The 24,627-nt window shown below is 42.3% G+C and overlaps 1 protein-coding gene across 1 annotated transcript in view; it reads right to left on the bottom strand.

Moving 5' to 3' along the window:
- The window catches only part of LOC145412363 (uncharacterized), a 138,988-nt gene that overhangs the window by 62,205 nt on the left and 52,156 nt on the right, over positions 1-24,627 (bottom strand). Inside the window, exon 6 of the mRNA XM_080282252.1 lies at positions 2,959-3,117. Within this exon, the coding sequence (XP_080138378.1) occupies positions 2,959-3,117 (159 nt within the window). The remainder of the gene's footprint in view (positions 1-2,958; positions 3,118-24,627) is intronic.

Here is a 24,627-nt window from a genome sequence, read left to right as displayed (position 1 = left end):
CTACTTCATTCTAAACTTCACTTCTGCATCTGTTCTTCCATCCACAGCAACATGTGACCCTAAATATTTAAAACACTCTACCTCCTCAAGCAACTCACCATTCAGAACTATATTCATCCCCCTACCATCTACCAACCTCGTACACATCATCACTTCACTCTTATTCTCATTTACTTTCAATTTCCTCCTCTCACACACCTCTCCAAACTCCTCTACCAACTGTCTCAATCTTTCCTCTGAATCATCCACCAGTACAGTATCATCTGCAAACAGCAGCTGCTTCAGATTCCACTCTCCACCATCAACATTCACCAGACTCAGACCTCCACCTAACACTCTTGCATTCACCTCCCTTACAGCACCATTCATATAAATATTAAACAACCAAGGCGACATCACACATCCCTGTCGCAGCCCCACTCTCATGGAAAACCAATCACTCACAGCATTTCCCACTCTTACACACGCTTTGCTATATACATAAAAACTTTTCACCCCTTTTAGTAACCTACCATCAAGTCCATACAATCTTAAAACAGTCCACAAAGCCTCCCTATGAATTCTATCATACACGTTCTCTAAATCCATGAATGCCCCAAACACATCCTTGCCTTTTCCTAAGTACTTTTCACACTCTTGTCTCAGCGAACACCTGATCCATGCATCCCCTCCCTCTCCTAAAGCCACACTGCTCATCACCAATCACTCCCTCTGTACCCTCTCTAACTCTCATAATTAACACTCTACCATACACCTTACCAACAACACTCAACAGACTTATACCCCTAAAGCTAGTACATTCATACTTATCACCCATATCTTTATACAACGGGACCACACAAGCACTTGCCCAGTCAGTTGTCACCATACCTTTCACAAAGCACACATTCAACAATATTACTAACCAGTCAACAATAGTCGCTCCACCACCCTTCAGGCATTTCACAGTACACCCATCCATACCTCCAGCTTTTCCTGTTTTCATCTCCTTTACTGCCTTCTCCACTTCCTCCTTCATGATCAAAGAATCATTCAACTCTCCCAACACATTTTTTCCTTGCACCCTTCCATCCGCCACAATCTCAGCCACCCTTTCCTCCTCTACATCTAGCAATCGTTCAAAATACTCTGCACATCTCTTCCTTACTGCATCCATCTCAATTAACATTCTTCCATCCTCTGCTTTTACTCGCTCTTCCTTCCCAGACTCTCCCTTTCGCACCCATTTCATCTCCTTCCAAAACATTTTCTAATTCTGTTGAAAATTCTCAGTCAGTCGCCTACCCCACCTTTCATCTGCTGCCACTTTAGCATCACGCACAGCCCTTCTCTCCCTATTCCTCTTTTCCTTATACCTCTCATATGACACCTCATCCTTCCTCTGCAGCCACACATCATATGCACGTCTCTTCTCAGCCACAACCATACTTACTTCCTCGCACCACCATTCACTTCCTTTTCTTACATCACCACCCGCACGTCTCACACCACACACCTCTTCTGCATGCCCCTCCACAGCACTTAAACAACTGCCACACCTCCTCCACACTGCCATTTTGCTGATCTTTCACTACGTTCCACTCAACTTTCAATTTCTTCTGATTATCTATCATTTTCTCTTTTTTATCCAACCCACTCACTTTCAAAACTTCCCTGCCACACCTAACCCTCCTAGCTCTCACCCTTCTTTTACCTACTCTTAACTTTCCCTCCACCAGATAGTGGTCAGACATACCTCCACTCTCCCCTCTCAAAACTCTCACATCCAACAATCTTCCTATTACATTCCTAGACACAACCACATAGTCCATCAGTGCTTTATCCACAACCATTCCACCCTCCTGTCTCACCCATGTATACTTGTAAATATCTTTCTTCTCAATCAGCTTATTTCCAGTCACCATCTCTCGCTCAACACACATCCCTATTATTCGTCCCCCATTTTCATTTCTTCCAGGCACACCATGCATACCAACTACACCTTCAAGTGTTACATTTCCCACTCTAGCATTCAGATCTCCCATCATTACCACAATCACATTCTCTCCAAAACTCTGCAGACACTCATCTACATCATTCCAGAAGGACTCCCTCTCTTCTTCATCTCTTTCACTACCAGGCCAATATGCACTCACAAACACCCACAACTTACGTTCAAATTTCGCTCTCACCCACATCAGTCTCGATGACACTTCCTTCCATTCAATCACACTCTGCTGTACTTCCACACTCACTAACAAGGCCACACCTCTTGCCCTTTCTCTATCAACACCTTACAATCTTCCATTCACACTTCCAAACATAGACACACCCTTCCCTTTCATCTTCGTTTCACTCAAAGCTAACACATCCAACTTTCTTCTCACAAACATTCTCCAAATCTCCTCCCTTTTAGCTTCAATCGTACTACATCCACGCACATTTATAGACCCAATCTTTAGGGTACAGGGATAACTCAATCTCCCATACCTTTCTCTGGCCTGTCTCTTTTTAGGAACTAAAAAACAGAGGGAGGGGTCCCTAGTCCCCTCACTCTGCCCTTTTTAGTCACCTTTTATGACACGCAGGGAATACGGTGGCAGTATTCTTCCTAACACAACGTGGCCGCAGAGTAGTAGTACCACCCCATAGTGCAGCCAGATTGGGTCTCCCCCGCCACAGGGGGAAATTCCTGACTTTTGGAGAATTTTAAAAATTCCTCCTGGATGAAGATTTTGATACCATTGCAGGACATGTCCGGGAAAATCTGGACTTATAGCAACCCTAACAAGTATAGTATAACCGATGAATATTTTGATGCAAATTGCTCAATAGTTTTAACTATCAACTGTTAGTCATACCCAAAAGTCATATAGGAACCAATCGTCTGTGCCATGACATGTAATTAGTAAGGGCACTTTCTGACCTATATTGCAACTTATGAACTATGAAAAAGCCAGACTGTATACATGAACTTACGAGAAATTCATATTTTCAGCAATGAGTTCGATGAGTCGTATTTCAGGGTCAAGTATAATGACTTTCTTGCCACCAGGAGCGTCTGGGTCGTCCACAGTCATATTCTTGGTAGATGGATAGGCCACGTACGTTATGTTTATCCTGGGGCCGTTAGCAAGCCTAGAATTTTAAAGAGTATATATAAGTCCAGGGGTGTAGTGAAGGGGGGGGAGCAGAGGAGGCAGCCACCCCCCCTTTAGGGTCTTGAAATTCTATGGGGCAAGGAAAATAATAATAATAAATCTTTAAAAATACATAAACGAATAAATAAATAAATAATAACTTGAGAGAGAGAGAGAGAGAGAGAGAGAGAGAATTGTGGTGAGTCATTGAGACACTCAATATCAAGTAAAGAACGTGTCCACACCTCTGCTTACTGCTTTATTTTTTTCTGGTTCAGAATTACAGTAATCTTCCCAATATCCGATGTAATACAGCCAAAGGCATGTCCGGGAAGTGGTTTTGTCCGGATACTGGGCCCCTGCCTCCTGGACTGGTACTTATGGACCCTAACCCCGCATATCTTTGAAAGCTACCTAAATAACTCCTTACTGGACATAATTTGCACCTATTTAAGACCCTATTCACAAAAATAACATAGCACCTATTTAAGACCCTATTCACACAAATAAGAGACAAAAAGCATGGAATAAATGAAAAGGAACCAGAGCATAGGGAATTAGAAGTGAGTATGGAAAATATTTAGCAGTGTACAAGATATTTACAGCATGTCCATGGCCGCCTCCTCTAAGGCACTGGCAGTGGAGAAAATGCTCTTGATGCACGTACATTAATCCAGTGTTGTGCTGCACTTAATTCTTTGCACTGTGAGTTATAATTGTTTAACACTGCATAGTCTGTTCTTAATTGTGCCACACCAGTTGCAACCGCCAGTTTGCACTCCACACTTAATTCTCTGGACTTTAAATTCTAATTTCTTAACTGCACAACACTGTAAATTCCTGTGTGGTCTAGCCACGGGGTATTGCAGTTTATTCACTGTTTATTCACAAAAACGACCACGTGCGGCATCCATTGTGATGAGCATCTACTCACGATGGTAGTTAGGTGGTAACTGAGTAGGGGAGAAACAACAGGGGGCTGGCAGCCATGTGTAAACACAGCTGTTCGGCACGCCAAGTTCAAATTACAGGTGGAGAAAAATTCGGATTTTTTTTTCTATTTTTTTGGCTATTCTGGGGTTCCAAAGGCCCAGGCCCAAAATGTCCAGGTAGTGGGGTGTCCAATTAGTGAATGTCCAGATAATAAAGGGATTACTTTCAGTGTCTTCTAAGGAAAAATAATGAAAGGTTGTTCTTTCTTCCAGGGCTATATTACATGCGCAAGGTTTCTTTTGCAATTTTTATGCAATGTGCAGAATGAATCTCGCAGAAAAGTGATAATTTTAACTGTAAATTGTGTGAGTCAAATTAACCCACTGCATCCCGTTAACATATGTGTATGATACAATGTTTTGTCACAGTGAGTCCCATCAACATACCCATGTGTTTTGCAATTGCGAGGTCCATCATTTGCACATTTTTCAAGTTTCGTGCATGATTTTTGGTAGGCATATGTGGGAGACCGTCCTTTATCCACCGCCAGGTTGGTGACACTGTCTTACCCCGCGTGATTCCCCCCCACCCCCACATGCCATTGTCTTGGCAACTCACCTGTTAGCAGTGACCTGGCCAATAAAGACATGTCGAGCCCCGGTACAAAATTCAAGGCGAGAGTGCTTCCCCAATCGATCATGATGTGGAGGACAAAGATTATGTGGCACTAGAGAAAGAAACGAGCAGAAGTGATGAGATAATATCGCCAAGGAAGGTGCAGTATGGTGAAGTGTTCAGCGAGTGACACAATGCTTATGATGCCTATATTACTGTGTGAAAACCAATATATTCTTGTACTACATATAAATTCGTACCAAATGAACAAATTTCTACTTATTCTGAGTGTTTTGTGATACTGCTACCATAGAAAATGCAAGAATCACAGCTCAGCTCCAGAGAACACGGTACCAGGTGTTTAACCCGTCACGTTCTGACCGATTTTCTACCACTGACTCTCCCCAATCCCAACCAATTATGGAAAAAAAATTTTTTGGCTCAAACCTCCAATTTTGGCGAGAAACATCGAAGATTCATAGAGAAATCGCTTGCCTGACGTTTAAAATATTCCAAACAGCTAGCAGTACTCCTTACCTTACTGGGTTTTCTCTCAGGTTGGTTCCTAAGAAAACGAGTACTATGGGAGGGTAACTATTCCACACCACTCATAAACGGTATTTATTAATTTATTTGATACGAATTTATATGTAGTATGAGGGTATATTGGTTTTCACACAGTAATATAGGCAATATGAACATTGTTTCACTCACTAACACATCAACATACCTGACCTTTTTCGGCAACATTACCTGATCATCATTTCTGACTGCTTCTTCCTCTAATGCTACGTAAACTTTGTGCTCCACATTGTCATCGATTGTGGAATCACTCTGGCCCTTAATGTCTTTATTGGCAAGGTCACTGATAACAGGTGAATTGCCGAGACAATGGCATGCGGGAGGAGGAGGTCATGCGGGGTAAGGCATTGTCCTTGCCTGGCATCTTGTAGAGGAAGGTGTCCCGTGTATACATACCAAAAATCAACCGCGAAAATTGAAAATTGTGCAAATTATGAACCTTCCAATTGTGTGACGTACTGCTACGTCGATGGGACTAGCTGTGACAAAATGTTGCGACATGCCCATACGTCGACGGGACGCCTCGGGTTAAAGGGTCACCTGTATACCCCACTTCTAAGTTCAGGATAGCACTTTTTCTGTGATTTGCCATTGTTTCTTACAAAAAGTGGAGGTTTGAGCCCCCCCAAAAAACAAAATCTCCTGTGATTGAGAGGGTCAGTGATGACAAATCTGCCAGAATGCAGCTGGTTAAGTATCATATCATTTTTGTTTTCACATTTGGGAAAAAAAAGAAAACTATGACTTTGTTATGTGTGTTTCAGTATGCTACGGTACGCACACCAACTGAATATCCCGTATGTGATGTCAGTACAAGTGTATGGAGATATATTGTAGCAGCATTATAAACAAAATTCTCATACTTATAAAACTGATTGGGAAGTTTAACCTTAAAATAATAATAATAAATAAATAACTTGTGTGGAAAAGTGACTACTTTGTTTATGACTTTATGTACTATCACTCAAAGAGAAAAGCAACAAGACTAAATCTCCTTTTATAAATATATTGTCATGGCATGCAAAACTGCTGATAGCATATACATGTAACTAGAACTGGTGGTGTTTTTTTTTTTTTAGTTGATATAACGGTTATAGAGTATTATTATGAATGAAACTACATTTATTTGTCTGAGTTCGACAATACCGTATCTTATGTTTTTGTTATCATTGCTTTCTTCTAATTAAATAAATCAGAACTATGATTTGTTAAGCAATATTCTTTTCAAAGTATGAAAATGATCAGCTCGAATGAGTGCTAGAGCTTTTATTACCTGTGATCAAAGTAGAAAAGATATATATATCTATAGATAGATAGATAGATAGATATAGATATAGACAAATATAGATAGATAGATAGATAGATATAGATAGATTGATATATATATATATATATATATATATATATATATATATATATATATTATACAAATATCTTAGAACAGTTAATTAAAAACAGCAGACAAGTTTAAGTAATTTGGCATATTTTAAAGACTTACCCTTTTAGTTTAACCAAGTAGGTAGAATTCCAATGCATGGCGCATTTATAATTACAGATGATGTATGAACTATGGAAGTGTCTGTTATATGATACTTGAGTCTTCAGGTACCAAGAGATTTGTGAAATAATTAAAATTATGTTGCTTTCCTTTAGAATACAATAATATGTTTTTGTTATCACCTTTTGTCAGATTAATTTTCACATTTCCAGGCTTCAACTAACTTAGCTAAGATTATTATGCTCTCAAAGGCAAGGAAAATGCACATGAGACTCCCAGATGCATTATCGTTCTTTTATTCCATAAGGATAATTAAAAAAGCTTCTTTTTGCAGCCAAAATAATTTTTCGTAATTTTCACTATAATGAGTTATCATCTAAATATTCCAATACATACCTTCGGCCTCAGAAAGCCCCTTAGAGTATTTAATTTTCAAAAATTTTCCTGGGGGTGGTTCACAGCGCCTTCCCCCAGACCCCCTAGCTGCATAGGCTCGCTTCGCTCACCTCACACCACCTTTTCAAGAATCTATCGACATCTTTCTCCCCCCTCCCTTGTGAACTCTCTGGCTATGCCCCTGTATTAGTCATACAGTGAATACAATTTTATTTTCTGAAAGCCATAAGTATACTAAGCTGTGATATATGTGTACTTTACCGAGACCAGTTGCAGTTTGTTAGTGCACTAATTGCAATTTGCAGGGGAGACCGGGTCTAGCTACCACAAGCCCAAGTTGAAGACCATACAGAAAGAGAGACTGGACAGCATGTTGGAGTAGCAAATGGATAGTTGCTGGGCTCCACTCAATTTCATTTAAAGATTAGTGATCACTGCTAGGAAACGCCACTGAACAACTGTTCAGATTTTGCTGTGCATTTTTTAGCATTTTTTATTCTGTGCGTGCACAAGTGGTGCATTCTTAATACATAAAGCTGAATAAAACTGATGTTTTTGTCTAAGCCTCAGCTAAGTTTATTTCTAGGCATTTAAAGATCAGTATCGTGTTGCCAGACGACGCTAGATCAATTAACACCGGCACTGTTTATCTTGCCCGCGGTTATTTAAGATTGATAGAGTTTGGTTACTAAAATACACGCCTCCACCGCTGGACCCCCCACCCCGCTACGGAGCCACAGCCCTACCCCCACCCCAGGAGGACACCACGGCAGGCCAGGTGAGTGCGGGATTAGCCCAGAGCAAGACGGGAGCTGGGGCGCCCCTACATTGAGTCCCTTTTCCCCTCAACCTACACAACTGCGATGTCGCAGGAATGCGACACTACTTCACGGATGGAGCAGCCCTCATCAAGATAGGGGTGGGACTGCTCCAGATTCAGTCCCAGGCAACACCGCGGTAACGGCCACTGTTCATACTGGGGAGGGAATGGCCACCGTATGTTCCTCAGCTACAGCCACATCTGGAGATGCCTCGGTGTGCTAGCTATTGAGCACACACCGACAGGCAAAGGCAGGAGGAGTTGAACCGTGATAACGGCCACCATACGTGTCGGAGAGGGAACGCCACCGTATGTACCTCATCCACCTCCTCGTCCTCCTATGAGAGTAGCCCCGTGGTAACGGCCACCGTACGTAACGGGGAGGGAACGGCCACCATACGTCCCTCATCTGCCTGTACCTCCTTCGGGAGCATCTCCGTGGTAACGGCCACCATACGTACAGGGGAAGGAACGGCCACAGTATGTCCCTCTGCTGGTGCCCTTAGAGACTGTGGAACCGCAACAACGGCCCTCTGTAAATGTTGGGGAAGGGACAGCCACTGTACACCCTTCGTCTGTAGTCTCGAGGGATCTTCCAGAGGGGAAGGCCCCTTGCACGGCCGGCTCACTACCTCTCAGCTGCGCGGGATGCCCTTTTCTCTTTCCCTTCAGGTGTGGTTCCCCGGAGGTGCTGCCATTCCAGGAGTGATGGTGAGGTCCTGTCCTTGAAGGCCGGGTTCCTGCCCTACAACCAGTCTCTGGATGACGCCGGCCCCTGACGAACGCCCTGCACAAGAGGTGCCAGAGCCAGCCCCTGATGGCGCCCCACTCTGTAGGCGACCGCAGCACCAGGCCTCCCAGATCCAGCTTGCGGACCCCAAGGCAGGATCACTCAGGCCGCACTCCCTGTTGGCCCTCCGCCCGGAGCAAGAAGCGGCAGGCCTGACTCCTGACACTATTCGGCCCCAGTCCCGAGGGCCACTTATCAGGTCAAGGCCCCCAGACGGAAGGGCCTCCCTGCACTCCAGATACGAAACATGCCCAGGCGGTGACGCCCCTAAGAGCTGTGCTGTGCCCTCGTACAGGAGAGCTCTCCCTAGGGGCTCCGTCCCACTCCCGGGCACCACCTCTACTAACCCCAGGCATAAGCAGTCCAGTGACGACACCTTCCACCTCCCGAGTCGTGTCAAAGACTTAGTGAACATGATAGTTGGTGAATGTCACCGGTAAGGCAGAAACAATACACTAGAAAGTGACGGTCAGTGAATATGAACAGTGAGACAGAAACTATACACCAGAAGGTAATAGTCAGTGAATGTGAACAGCGAGACAAAAATAATATACCAAGATTCCTGTCCTAACTGACCCAAGGTACTGTGTCTATACCTACGCCCTACGGAACCAGGGAAATGCATCAGTGGCGGCCCAAGACTAAGAACAGTCCATAGAGACAGAACGTGTAAAAAGTGTCACCGCGGCTAAGTGACATTCCCGCGCGCCGTGACCCGGGTGCAGACATCACGCCTATGTGATATGTATGGTAGTACTGATTAATCTGATGCTTCACATCATCCATATGTACCGTACCCTGACGAGTGTATTAAATGGCAATTGTGCATTAACTCTAACACCTATATTGTGCCCTAGTGACCTGTCATATCTACAGTATGTGTATTAAAGGAGGTTGTATATTGGCCCCGACATCATTGCTGTGCTTGTGGACACATTGTACCAATAGCAATAACTCTGTCACTTTGTCCCTTCAATATTCAGTGTATCTTTGTTTATGTATTGTAAGGAGTTTGAATTAAGACAATAGATGTGTTAAGGTATACTGCCGAGTTTTTATCCCCTGTTCCTTTGTGAGTGTTCTACTTCCGGTCTAGAAAGAGGACCCCGCTCAGTCGCTGGTGTTTTTAGGACAAGAGGTCGGACCAAAAACACCCAGCATAACAGTTACTTTTAAAGACTATTCTGGATATTCATGACTATGACGAAGTGGTTCCCATCAGCATGTTACCTAGGCTCACCTCCCTATGTGGATTAGAAGAGACTTTTTTTTTTTTTTTTTTAATATTTACAACATATAAATAATACTTAATTTGGGAAATGACAGGTCAGTAACATTATTCCATATACACTTGCCTTACATCCCATTACTATTATACTGCTGCCCTTATTTCAACAAAACATTCAGCAGCAGTATCATCAAGAAGAGCACTCTCTCTCTCTCTCTCTCTCTCTCTCTCTCTCTCTCTCTCTCTCTCTCTAAGAGCTGAGCTGTCAGATAGGGCGGGTGAACGTTGGATGGAGCTCTTGAGACAACAGTTGACAAACTACCGCCTAGCTAAGTCTATTGTAGTATTGGTCAAGCTCATGTCCCTGTTGCAAAACGAACGAATGAGATAAAACAAACTCTACAGTATATGTGGAGTGTTCTATGTAAAAAAAAAGTCGGAAAAAACTAATTAAATAAGTGGCAAACATGCAAATGGTGACTGTGGCAACAAACAGCTGGGTGACTAGTGCTGACACAGCAGAAAGCTCAAATGAATGAGAAACAATAGCATATGCAGACAAACTAGAGAAAAAAGATAGAAGTAAAAAGGGGTCCCTTATGTTGTGACTTGGCGGATGCAGAATAATTTAAAATGTTAGCCCTGGCCGTGCGCCCCTAAGTCTCTCAGCCACCACGCCATCGCCATCGTAGGAGAAGGACACTACCTTCACGGAGTGGGGTTGTTGAACCAGCTAGGGGTGGAGTTGTTCTAGACACTCCAGACGGCGCCCCTCCTCGTGAGACGGCCTATTGTTGCTCCGAAAGTGTCCTGGTAGAGACAACCTATTGTCACTCCCGCCCTCGTGAGACGGTCTATTGTTGCTCCGAAAGTGTCCCGGTAGAGACAGCCCATTGTCGCCTCCCACCCTCGTGAGACGGCCTATTGTCGCTCCGAAAGTGTCCCCGTAGAGACGGCCTATTGTCGCTCCCCTCCTCGTGAGATGGACTATTGTCGCTCCGAAAGTGTCCCGGTAGAGACGGCCTATTGTCGCTCCGAAAGTGTCCCGGTAGAGACAGCCTATTGTCGCTCCCCCCCTCGTGAGACGGCCTATTGTCGCTCCGAAAGTGACCTGGTAGAGACGGCCTATTGTCGCTCCGAAAGTGTCCTGGTAGAGACGGCCTATTGTCACTCCCCTCCTCGTGAGACGGCCTATTGTCGCTCCAAAGGTGCCCTGGTAGAGACGCCCTATTGTCGCTCCCCTCCTTGTGAGACGGCCTATTGTCTCTCCGAAGGTGCCCTGGTAGAGATGGCCTATTGTCGCTCCCGCCCTCGTGAGACGGCCCACTGTCGCTCCGAAGGTGCACGGAAGGAGGCAAGGAGCGAGACGTCACCCTGGTGGGAGACAAGAAAGAGCCCAGGCCTCCTGTACCAGAGTGGCCACAGCAGGCCTCACAGCCTCCCCTGGCCTCCGCTCCCTACACCTGGCTCTGGAACAGATGCACCTGACGGGCCCCAGCGTAAGCCGATGCCGCAGCCCTCCCCTGTCGGCGCCCCTAGACGCTGGAGACCGCAGTCTGCAGTCTCTCCTGATCCTCCCCAGGACACCCGGGCGCGATCTCCATACGCCTCGACGACGATGTAAGAAAAAAATAAAGAAAGATGTGAGAAAATTCAGCTTCCCAGACAGGGCAATAGATCAATGGAATATATTACCGGAAGAAATCATGTGTGAAAATAACATTTACAGCTTTAAGGAAAAATATAATAAAATAGTATTAAAATAAGGGACACTACGAGCTTGACTCAATCCTGTAATAATAAAATTAAGTAAAAAGAATTAGGTAAGAACACACACACACACACACCGCTCGCTGGTGCAGTGGTAACGTTCCCGCTTGCCAACTGGTGGACGGGAGTTCGCGCCTCGCTCAGGTTGCGAAAAGTTTCACTGACGAAGTGGATGGTTACTGTCCCCCTTGAGCAAGGGGACGGGTGTGTGCGTGTGTTGCCGTGACAAAACCATAATAATAAAGTTAAGCATGATATAAAATGTTTTAACTTACAATATATATATATATATATATATATATATATATATATATATATATATATATATATATATATATATATATATATATATATACACCCATTCACAAAGTTCATTAACTCACAACTCAGTACAGCAATCTCCATAAATCAGGACTTACCTAAGATCACTGAATGGGTACAAAATAACATTGTTTTATCTAATTCTAGTAAAACTAAATACAGTATATTATATACAGTTTACTAATAGACAGATATTGCCTGATTCCTATATTACCTTCAGTGTCACTAATATTCCGATCTCTGGACGAATTGAAATTCTCGGTGTTTCACTTAACAGTACCCTCAACTGGACCTCTCATGTTAGATCAATTACTAAAATCGCTTCACAGAAACTTGCATTATTGTTCAGAGTCCGACGCTTCTTCACTGACGAGCAGCTACCTATAATTTATAAGAGTCATGTGCACTATTAGTTGGAATATTGTTCGCCCATGTGGATGTGGAGAGGTAGAACTAAAACAACCAAACATAATTCAGAACAAGGCTGTTAGAATTATTAATAACCCTACTATTACAAATGAACTCCCTCCCTTCAGATATAAAGGAATGTTGCCTCCCTTGCATCATTTTATAGATACTTTTATGGCAAATGCTTAGACGAAGGTGCATCCGTATAGCCACCTCCCCATGCCTTCCCGCTCACAACAAGGGCATCTGGTAGTGCTGATGACTGGACTGTCACACTGCCATACTGTAGAAATTCTGCCAAACAATATTCTTTTTTTCCCAGAACTGCATCCCTTTTTAACTCGCTTCCCCAGAGAGGTTTCCACCCAAACTTCAGCGATTGTTCAAGTCAAACTGTGACAAAATTTTTTATGAATGGAGGACACCTGGTGTATTGATAAATTTTTTTATTCATTTGTTTTCCTTTCTCTCTTCTGTTATATAATATATATATATATATATATATATATATATATATATATATATATATATATATATATAGCCAGACGCCTTAATCCCGAAGACGTGGCAACAAAAAAATGGCCTCCATGTCGCCCTGCCCCCTGCCTTTTCACTGCCCTCCACCCAACTAACACACCCTTCTCTCTCATATACCTCTCTACTCCATCACTCCATCTCATCCTCGGCCTTCTCCTCCAAGCCTCTCCTTCACCTCCCTCACACTTACCCTCATTAATATCTTGCTCTCCATCCTCTCCACATGCCCAAACCACCTCATGGTATTTTTCTAACGCTTTCTGTCACATCCACACCACAATGCACCTTCACATCCTCAATTGTCATTCTTTCTTTCCATGTAACTCCACGTGCTCCTCTCAAGTAAGTTATTTCAACTGCTCTCACTCTTGATTTATGTCCATTCTACGATGTGTAAGCTTCGGTTCCATACGTTTGAGTTGGTATTACAAGCATCCTTTTTACTTCCATGCTCACTTCCCTACTTCTTATCACTGCTTTCAAAGAACCATCAACCTTTCTTCCCTGTTGTACCCTTTCAAGCTCTTCATCCTCCAAGCTTCCATCCTTACTCATCACAGTACCCAAGTACTTAAATGCACCCACAATTTCCATTTCCTCATCATCCAACCTTACTGCACATCCAGTGACTTCATTATCTCGAAGACCATAACTTTGCTCTTCCCGACATTTCCCTTTAGATTCCATTTCCTACACACTCTCCCAAATTCATTCACCAAGTCCTGCAGTTCCCCTTTGTCTTCAATGAATAGTACTGTATCATCTGCAAACAATGCAACTAAAGTTTCCAGACTCTGCCCTCTCTTATTAAGGCCGCTCGAACGTCCACTGGCCTACCTTGTAACTCTTTTATAAACCCATCCATAAACAGACTGAACAGTCATGGAGACATGACACATCCCTGTTTCAGTCCAACACTCAGACAGAAAAAAGCACTCAGTTCACCATCCACACGCTTTGCAGCCTTAGCACCCTCATACATACTCTTCACGACATTCAACAGCTTCCCATTTACTTCATATATTCTTAATATTTTCCATATTCCTTGTTAATCCACTCTCTCATACGCTTTCTTCTTATCCATGAGGGCCGCATACAACTTCTTTCCCATCTCCAGAAAATTTTCCACTAAAGACCAACTGATGAATCTCTGATCTACGCAAAGTATTCCTTTCCTTAAACCTCCCTGTTTTTCACCAGCTAAATCCTCAGTTATTTCCCTAACTCTGTCAGTAAGTATCCTACCATGTACTTTTCCTATTACACTTAGAAGACAAATGCCCCTATCATTACCACACACTTCTTTTTTTTCATTTCCTTTGTACAGGGTAATATTTATACCTGACTTCCAATCCTCTGGGAGTCTACCTTCCTCGCAGGCCAATCTGCACATTGCCATATCCATTCTATTACTCTCTTCCCCATGCTTCATCATTTTACCATGCATTCCTTCACTTCCAGGGGCTTTCCTTATTTTGACTTTCTTCACTGCTTCCACTACTTACATATTTCTGATCCTTTCATCCTTTCACACCTCCCTCCATCTTCCAGCCATTCCTCAGCCACTTATACTCGCACTACTTTCATCCTCTATGTTTTACAGATCCTTAGAGTGTTCTCTCCATCTGCTCATTTTCCCCCATTCTCCGCAAGCAATCTACCATTTTCATATTTCATTCCCCTACAAAATTCTTTATCACGCTGTCTAACTCTCTTTACCTCCTTGCAGAACATTTTCTTAAATACCTTCCACTTTACACTCAAATTCCTCATCCATTCTCTTTGAACTTTCTCTTACTAATCTTTTCACCTCTCCCGTCCTCTCTAGATATAACTCTCTTTTCCATATCTATATTTCCTCCATGCCTCTGCTTACCATCCACACACTATATGGTTCCTTCTTTTGTGCTACAGCTGGTCTCACCTCTTCTTTCCACCATGCTATTCCATGCTCCCTCTTTCGTCTTCTCTTCATTGCACACACCGCCTCATATGCTGCACAAATTTCTTCTGTGAATATCTGGACAGACCTTCCACATACCCCCAACTGCCCCAAATTATATTTATCCATGCGCTCCTCCACTTCTCTCTTATATTCATTTTTTTTTAATCCTTTTGCACCCCTTCTACCTTTTTTTTAAGAGACAATGAATGGAGGAAGGAAAAACAAAGGAAATAATAAAAAAACAAGTCCATGTGCCTCAAGGCATCCTCCATTCATAACATATTTATAACAGCTGGATTTAAATAAAAGTGGATTAAATGTTTGTGGGAAGCAACTCCCAGGAAGTGAATTCCAGAGAGTAGTAGTTCTGGGGATAAATGAATTTTGATAAGCAGAAGCTCTGCATTGGGGGGGGGGAGAGTGTGAGTTCATGGGCGCTCCCAGCTGCCCGAGTATTTCGGGAGAAAATGTGAAGGGGAGGCACAATTGAAGCAAGTTCGTCAGAGCACTTACGGTAAAAATATCGTTAAAAGAATGCTAAAGATGCAACATCACTACTTACAAACAATGGAGGAAGGTCCCGCGTAATGGCAGGATTAGTGATTTATCTAAAGGCTTTATTTTGAATTTTGTCCAACCTCCTCAATGCAACCGCCCCACATGCACTCCACAATGGAAAACAGTAATCGATCTGAGAACGCACATGACGTTTGTATATTGTGGCCAACTGCTCGTCAGTGAAGAATTCACGAACTCTGATTAACATAAGCTGTCCAGCTTAGGTTGAGGTTTAGAGTAACACCTAGGATATCAATTGTAGTGGATATGGGAATATTGACATCATTTAAAATTATGTGAGAGTCTGAGGGATTCTTTCTGTTGGAGAAATTAATGTATTTAGTTTTCTGAGCATTAAATGAGACCAGATTTGTTTGTCCCCATTGATTAATTTTACAAGGGTCCTGGTTCAGAGAATCTGCTGTGTTTATTTGGGAATTTACAATATCAGACTGTGGTGAATGTTTTTGGCGTATCCGGTAGAGCCGGGATTCTGGGGGCTTGAGTGATGAGTGAATGGTAGTGTGGCCTATTTGGATTGGCCAAGTTTATGCTGTCTGGACATTGCTACTCCTCACCCTGCCCTTGGGTGGGAAAGGAGGTCTGGATGATGATGATGATGATGATGATGTAAAGGAGGTACTAAATGTGAAAGAACTATGAAGTGTCGAGTCATCAGCATAAGAGTGCATTGGGTTGTGAGTGACAGATAGGTCATTTATATGAATAAGAAAGAGGGTTGGGGCCAAAACTGATCCCTGAAGTACCCTCGATAAAAAAAAAAAAAAAAAAATCGGTACCTTGGGGTCAGATACGATTTGAAATGCTTCGTCTCTGGTTCAATCGGTAGTGTTGGCATGCCTTTTAAATCACAAAAATGATTGAGTTGCCATGTAGTACAAGTTACAATGACGGATCCAGCTATATATCTGTAGAATATAACAGCACAAATGAAGGCTACAAAGCGACATAATAGTGTCATTTCCCGTGAATCATCGACCGTGTTTCATAATAGCTAGCATTGACAGGGTGCCGATACTTGTTTTATCGAGGGTACGCCAGCATTTATGGACTTCCTTATATGGACTACTTCCTTCTGTCCTTCCCTTCCTCTGTTCATCCATTGCTTTTGCACACTGACTTTCGCCACCACCAAGTGATGGTCAGAAAGTCCACTCCCCCAACCTCTGTATGCACTTGCATCCATTACATACATTCTCATTCTCTCATCCACACACACATAAACAGTCATTGTCTTCCGTTCATTCAGTTCATTAACTGCCCTTCTCATCACTCGCTACGTATGTCTGTTGATCACTTTGTGCCTAAAGAAGGTATTGGTTATCACCAATCCCCTCCTGGCACAAACGTCCACTAGATCACTGTCATTCTCATCCGCTTCGGCAGGCACACCCCACTCACCAACTACTCCATCCACCTTCACACTCTCTACTTTTCCATTCATATCTCCGATCAAAAACACTCTTTCATTCCTCTCAGACTTTTCTATGCACACTTCCACATTTGCCCAGAACTCTTCTTTCACTCTGCTTGCATGATCTTGCACTGAGGCACACACGCACAATCGCCAAAGTTTGTATTCCTACTTTCAATCATGCCCACACAGTCCTTGAACCAGCTGATCCATACTCTCGTATATTCTCCTTCCATCTCTTGCACACAACAATACGTACACCCTCCTTTGCCCTTTCATTCACACCTACTGTAGTGCCGCTCACATACACCATCCATACTCCCACTCTTACCGTTTAGTATTAGTCAGTCCACTTATGTCCACTTTTTCACCCCCAAGCACCTGCAGAATCTCTCTCTCTCTCTCTCTCTCTCTCTCTCTCTCTCTCTCTCTCTCTCTCTCTCTCTCTTCCTTACATTTCATGTTGCAAACTGTACCCTGTCCTATGTCTGGGCCTTGGGTGTCACCTGTTTGTCTGTCCTGGCCCGAGACATTTCGTTTGTATTTTTAATTAGTTGTTTTCCGGGGAGGGGCACTAATCCACCGCCAACCCACATGTTGACACGTAAAGAACACGTGTTGGGTTATAAGATTACCATCCAGCATATAAAATGATTTCTTGGTTTACAGCAAATTTTTTGGCTTGTCAGTCAATGTCGAGTTACATTAAAATAGGGTATCACTACACTGAGTGAGTGGAAGATGGGCATCCCCACCGAACACACACACACACACACACACACACACACACACACATTTAGAGAGAGAGAGAGAGAGAGAGAGAGATGGATTTTATATATATATATATATATATATATATATATATATATATATATATATGTCTGACCACTACCTGGTGGAGGGAAAGTTAAGAGTAGGTAAGAGATGGGTGAGAGCTAGGAGGGTTAGGTGTGGCAGGGAGGTTTTGAAAGTGAGTGAGTTGGATAAAAGAGAGAAAAAGATAGAGTATCAGGAGAAATTGAAAGATGAGTGGAACGCAGTGAAAGATCGGGAAAATGGCAGCGTGGAGGAGGAATGGCAGTTGTTTAAGAGTGCTGTGGTGGGGCATGCAGAAGAGGTGTGTGGTGTGAGACGTGTGGGTGGTGGTGTAAGAAAAGGAAGTGAATGGTGGTGCGAGGAAGTAAGTATGGCTGTGGCTGAGAAGAGACGTGCATATGAAGTGTGGCTGCAGAGGAAGGATGAGATGTCATATGAAAGGTATAAGGAAAAGAGGAATAGAGCGAGAAGGGCTGTGCGTGATGCTAAAGTGGCAGCAGATGAGAGGTGGGGTAGGCGGCTGACAGAGAATTTTCAACAGAATAAGAAAATGTTTTGGAAGGAGGTGAAAAGGGTGCGAAAGGGAGAGTCTGGGAAGGAAGAACGAGTAAAAGCAGAGGATGGAAGGATGTTAACTGAGATGGATGCAGTAAGGAAGAGATGGACAGAGTATTTTGAAAGATTGTTAAATGTAGAGGAGGAAAGGGTGGCTGAGATTGTGGCGGATGGAAGGGTGCAAGGAATAAATGTGTTGGTAGAGTTGAATGATTCTTTGATCACGAAGGAGGAAGTGGAGAAAGCAGTAATGGAGATGAAAACAGGGAAAGCTGGAGGTATGGATGGGTGTGCTGTGGAATACCTGAAGGGTGGTGGAGTGACTATTGTTGACTGGTTAGTAAGATTGTTGAATGTGTGTTTTGAGAAAGGTATGGTGCCAATTGACTGGGCAAGTGCTTGTGTGGTCCCGTTGTATAAAGGCAAGGGAGATAAGTATGAATGTACTAGCTTTAGGGGTATAAGTCTGTTGAGTGTTGTAGGTAAGGTGTATGGTAGAGTGTTAATTATGAGAGTTAGAGAGGGTACAGAGGGAGTGATTAGTGATGAGCAGTGTGGCTTTAGGAGAGGGAGGGGATGCGTTGATCAGGTGTTTGCTGTGAGACAAGTGTGTGAAAAGTATTTAGCAAAAGGCAAGGATGTGTTTTGGGCATTTATGGATTTAGAGAAAGCATATGATAGAATTGATAGCGAGGCTTTGTGGACTGTTTTAAGATTGTATGGACTTGATGGTAGGTTACTAAAAGGGGTGAAAAGTTTTTATGTAAATAGTAGAGCGTGTGTAAGAGTGGGAAATGCTGTGAGTGATTGGTTTCCCGTGAGAGTGGGACTGCGACAGGGATGTGTGATGTCGCCTTGGTTGTTTAATATTTACATGGATGGTGTTGTAAGGGAGGTGAATGCAAGAGTTTTAGGTGGTCTGAGTCTGGTAAATGTTGATGGAGGAGAGTGGAATCTGACCCAGCTGCTGTTTGCAGATGATACTGCACTGGTGACTGATTCAGAGGAGAGATTGAAACAGTTGGTAGAGGAGTTTGGAAGGGTGTGTGAAAGGAAGAAATTGAAAGTAAATGAGAATAAGAGTAAAGTGATGAAGTGTACGAGGTTGATAGATGGTAGGGGGATGAATATAGTTTTGAATGGTGAGTTGCTTGAGGAGGTAGATTGTTTTAAATATCTGCGTGTCAAGTGGGGTTGGTGGAGGATTAGTGCCCCTCCCTGTAAAACAATTAACTCTAAGCCCTTGGCCACCCCGTCTGGGATACATGGCGTCTGGCAATGAATGAATGAATGAACATGTTGCTGTGGATGGAAGAATAGATGCAGAAGTGAAGTTTAGAATAAATGAAGTAGGAAAGGTGCTGGGAGGAATGAAAAAAATGTTTAAATGTCGTTCGCTTAGAATGGATGTAAAGAGAAGGCTGTATGAGGGTGTTGTGGTACCGACTGCATTATATGGGGCTGAAACATGGAATATGGGTGTAGCAGAGAGGAAAAGTTTGAATGTAATGGAGATGAGGTGTCTGAGGAGTATGTGTGGAGTGACGCGTATGGATCGAGTGCGAAATGATGAAGTGCGAAGGAGAACTGGAGTTGTTCAGGAGATGGCTGGTAGAGTTGAGCAGAGGGTGTTGCAATGGTCTGGGCATATGGAGAGAATGGATAATGAGCGATTGGTGAAAAAGATAACTAGATCTGATGTGAGAGGTGTAAGGCTGAGAGGAAGACCACGAATAGGATGGATGGACAGTGTGAAGAGAGCGCTGGATGTGAGAGGGATGTCTGTTGAGCAAGGAAGAGTGGCTGTGCGTGACAGAAATAAATGGAGAGAAATTGTGAATGAATAAGTGATGACGCAGCCCTGAGGGGATATTCTCCCGCATTTGGTCTGATCAGCTAGTCAGGTCAGGTGCGGGTAAGGGGATGGGTCTATTATGATGTGGCAGGGGTAAACCAGTTCTGCTGTCGGGCCCTGCTGCGGATGTCACTGATTGCATTGTGCAGTTGACCCTTGTGCGGTGTGGTGCGGTGAGGATCTGTCTGTTCTCCCCTCTGGGGCTAAGATGCGAATAAATGTGTTTGAATGGATGAGTAAATGGAGAGTGAGTCGTCCTGTCTCGGCTACCTCCCTTTCCTTGGGGGAAGCAGCCTAGGTATATATATATATATATATATATATATATATATATATATATATATAGTATATATGTATATAATAGATATAATTTAATCTCGGTGCATATAATACCCAGTGCAGTATAATCACTCATTTAAAGTGGTTATTGTATTTGCATTTTTCCTATCCCATGGTATTAAGGCATCACAGTCATTTCATCCGCCAACGAAGTTGAAGAAGGTTACAGTATGTATTCACCTATGTTTGTTTGTTTGTTTTTTCCACACGATATGTCTATAAGTTCTCAATGAATTTCAATGAAATTCTGTGGAACGGTGGGTCATGGACAAGAAAGAATTAATAAAATTTTTGGACGGATATGAACCCGGATCCGGAGCATCCTGCACAATATCTCCAAGTGTTCTCAGTGAATTTCAAAAACATTTTGTTGAAGTGTGGGCCATGGGCCAAGAAAGAACTGATTTAATTTGAGGGCTGATCTGGATCCTATGTGTCTCGCACAATATCTATAAAAGTTCTCAGTGAATCTCAATAAAATGTTGTGGAAGAGTGGGCCATTGGTCAAGGAACAATTGATTAAATTTTGGGCGGATCTGGATCCTATGCATCCCACACAGTATCTCCATGGATCCGGATCCGGATCCTTTATGGCAATGGCACTGGCAAAAGTATGCGGTCTCTGAATGCTCTCTAGTTCACAAATTTGAGAACTGGTTAGGTAAATACATATGGTAATATAATTTTATCATAATACAAAGCATCCGTCATGCAACATGCCGATAAGAAAAAATTAAATATAATACATGATCATTACTCACGTTTCAAAACCTACAATGTACAGTAGAGAGTATGGACCCACATCATTGTAGGTCTAACTCAGTAGGTGTTTTTTATGTACGAAATACAGTTTTTTAAAACGTAATCTGCAATATGTATCAAATTTTGTTGCAAGTGTCATGTCGGGTGTTGTACAGGAGAGATCACATATAATCATCAAAATTATTGTAGCTCTAATACAGCGAAATGGCACGGGACATGGAGGCAACTTTTTTTTGTTGCCACCCCTTACGGGATTAAAGTGTCTGGCGATAAAGAGACATAGGTAGAGAATACTATTTGTAGGTGCACATTAGGTATTTACTGTATATGTATAATGTTCCATGATCTAACCTATATTATCTATCACAGTTGATTACAAGTGTTGTATTTAGTGTAGCACATATTCTAATCACTATAGTGCATGCACTACTCTTAATTTGTGTGGCTTTTCCTTTTATTAGGGTATTGTTTTTAACAACTTTGATTAAAATATAATGTTAATAATGAGCTGGCAACACTGTAGCATTTTGGGAGTTATTACATTCAGTGAAAATTTTATCCAGGACAACTTCACGAAATTTTTCCCATACTGAGGAGCTACTCAGAATTAAATATGCTTAGGTCGTGAAGATTGCATGTGCTTTTGAATGGATATCTGATCAGCAGTGGACCGATACTCAAGAATTCCTTCCCTACAACTAATGTAGTCAACAAAATACATTATCAGTAACATACAATATTTCTTTGTTGCATCTGAGGACTTAACAGGCAATCATTAATCTTAAATGAATAATTTTTTTTTACAACTAAGCCTTAGCCCTATACATACATCTAACATTAAAATGCCCAACATGTATGCAGTATCTTAGACTAAATGCATACAAAACTGTTCTCTCGCCGACTATATTCTTCATTTTATTGCTAGTAATGAGGAAAGTATGAAAGTTAGAGGGGCTAAACACAAGGTCCAACATATAGTGTACCTTATTTCCATTTCATTTATGAAAATATTATGTATACTTATACTGCCTCTTCCAGTTTGCATTATGGTATAACAAATCTTCATAAATGGGCCAAGTATATGTAAAAAACGTAAAACTTACCTGGCAAGGCCATGACGCTCGTGTGCGGACCAGTTTGTTCCCTTCACCTTAATTTTACATAATTAACTTCTTGCAGGATCACAAGTAGCCGGAAAAGACATACATAATGTCCATGTGTGTTACTGCAACCAAGTTCATCACATACAAGCATTAATATGGACAAGAACACTCCAGGAAAAGAAACACAGCAGCCCCTGTTAGCGGCTACCAAAAGTCTGGTTTGTCACCATCAAAGTCTGGTCATTATCTCGGTATTTGCCTGTTCTCTGAAGTAAAATCCATTTGTTGAGATGAATATGAAAACGAAAATCTTCAGTAGCTCAAATCAACAAACTATACTACAATTAAAACCACATTTGTCAACTAATCATGTATCACAGGAGATGATGAATTGTATGTTTTAGATGAATCTGCAGTCAGCTAGCACCTGGGCTGCTATGCGTTTGCAAGAAAATGGCCCCATGTCGGCCAACCAATCAGCGAGCAAATGAAAATATTGGTTGTCCAGCCTCTCTTTCTATAGGGTCTCTAGCCCAAGTAATTTCATCCTCGCCATTTCCATAATTAGTCAAAAGATGGAGAGGTGGGCGTTATGCGATACTGTGTGTACTGAAAAGTTAAGTGGTGCCTGGAATGACATTATGGAGGCATCGCTCCAGTAAATGGTAAGGGAAAAATTAAAGATTTTCAGCTGTCGATATTTTTTCTTTGCTCAGTGCTCTATCTCTAGCACTTACCAATGCAGCTGAGTCACTTGGATGGTGGTGGAACTGAGTCACTTGGATGGCAATTCAGCTCAGTCACCTCGATGGTGATGGAACTGACTTAGATGGTGATGTAATGCACATGAAAATGCTGAGAAATGAGCAGGCACTTATGGTACTATCCGGAGCAGTGATTCTCAACCTTTTGCATTCTGTGGCCCCCCGGAAGAAATGCGATAACCTCTGTGGTACCCGTACCTTTAGTCCTTCCAAAGTATCGAGATCATTTGGGCGTTGTCACTCATGGGAATTCCCCTTCGCACGACTGCCAAATCTGTACCAAAACACACCTCTCTGTCTCACGTCAGCTATTTACGACTACTAAATGAAATTATATATATATATATATATATATATATATATATATATATATATTGTTACATAGCCTATGATTTCATCATCCTTTGTGTAATTCTAACGTACTGTATGCTGCATGTTTGATCACGAGCGTGTTCTACCTCACTCCCCCCTTCTACCCTTATCGTAGAGTAAGTCGTTCTTTCTGTTGTTCAGAGCAGGAGTGTCAACCCTTTGTCCCCTCTGGCTTCATTTGCGCGTCCTTCTTACAAGTTGTATCAAGCTCTGCCGGCCCCTATATAATGAGCTCAGTCTCTGCATTATTGCCACTTAGATCTACTCCTCATTTTGTTCACATCTCTGTCCTCCCCTGTACAGTTGTTATTATTGTGAGTGCTCAGGAAGTCTCCAACCATCTAGCAGCTGTGTAATTTGAGTATAAGTGATATTGCATTATTTCTTGTACTGTGTAGCATAAGGTGTTAATTCTTAGGCCTAGTAAGGTTTTTGTGATTAATGTAAAGTTTCATGTCAGCCATTGTTCATAATATTTCGTATCTGTAATAATATAGCTTGCATTCACCGAGTATTATCTGGTATTTTCATTTTATCAGGGCTGACTTAGATAAATTTACTCTTGCTAATTTCGTGTTAATAGAGGCTATTGCAGTTAACCATATATTTAACCTGTTTTTTGCCATTACATTATCCTTATGAGTCCTGAATGTTTTGTTGTTAGTTTGAGCATTAAACTTTAACTTGTAATTTTACCTAACTCTTTTGTTTTGAACCTGGAACTTTACGGGACAGTAGTGATTTTTAGTATTCTCACTTAAAGTGTACATTATCTTTTTCTGTTCCGTAACATAAATTTGGCGACCTCTTATCAGGATATTCAGGATATTATCATAAGGATATTGCTTGATATTTTGTGATTGTGATTTATTCATGATGTCTACTATTACTACGCTTGATGAAGCCAAAGATTTTTTGTCAAATGTGCAAATAGTGTGTGATGTAGAAAACAGAACAAAGAATGAACTTAAGCTTGTTGCTCAACAATTGGGAATTGCTGTTCGCTCTCATCATTCTACAGATCAAATTGTTGACATGATTAATGAAAGCTTGTTTAATGTAACTCCTCCAAATGAGCAAACGCAGATTGAATTAGCTAAGTTACA

Source organism: Coenobita brevimanus, chromosome 93 (assembly GCF_032717465.1).
Source record: "Coenobita brevimanus isolate Jiangsu-jjx chromosome 93, ASM3271746v2, whole genome shotgun sequence".
NCBI classification, from domain to species: Eukaryota; Metazoa; Arthropoda; class Malacostraca; order Decapoda; family Coenobitidae; genus Coenobita; species Coenobita brevimanus.
This window is presented reverse-complemented; position numbering and strand designations above follow the sequence as displayed.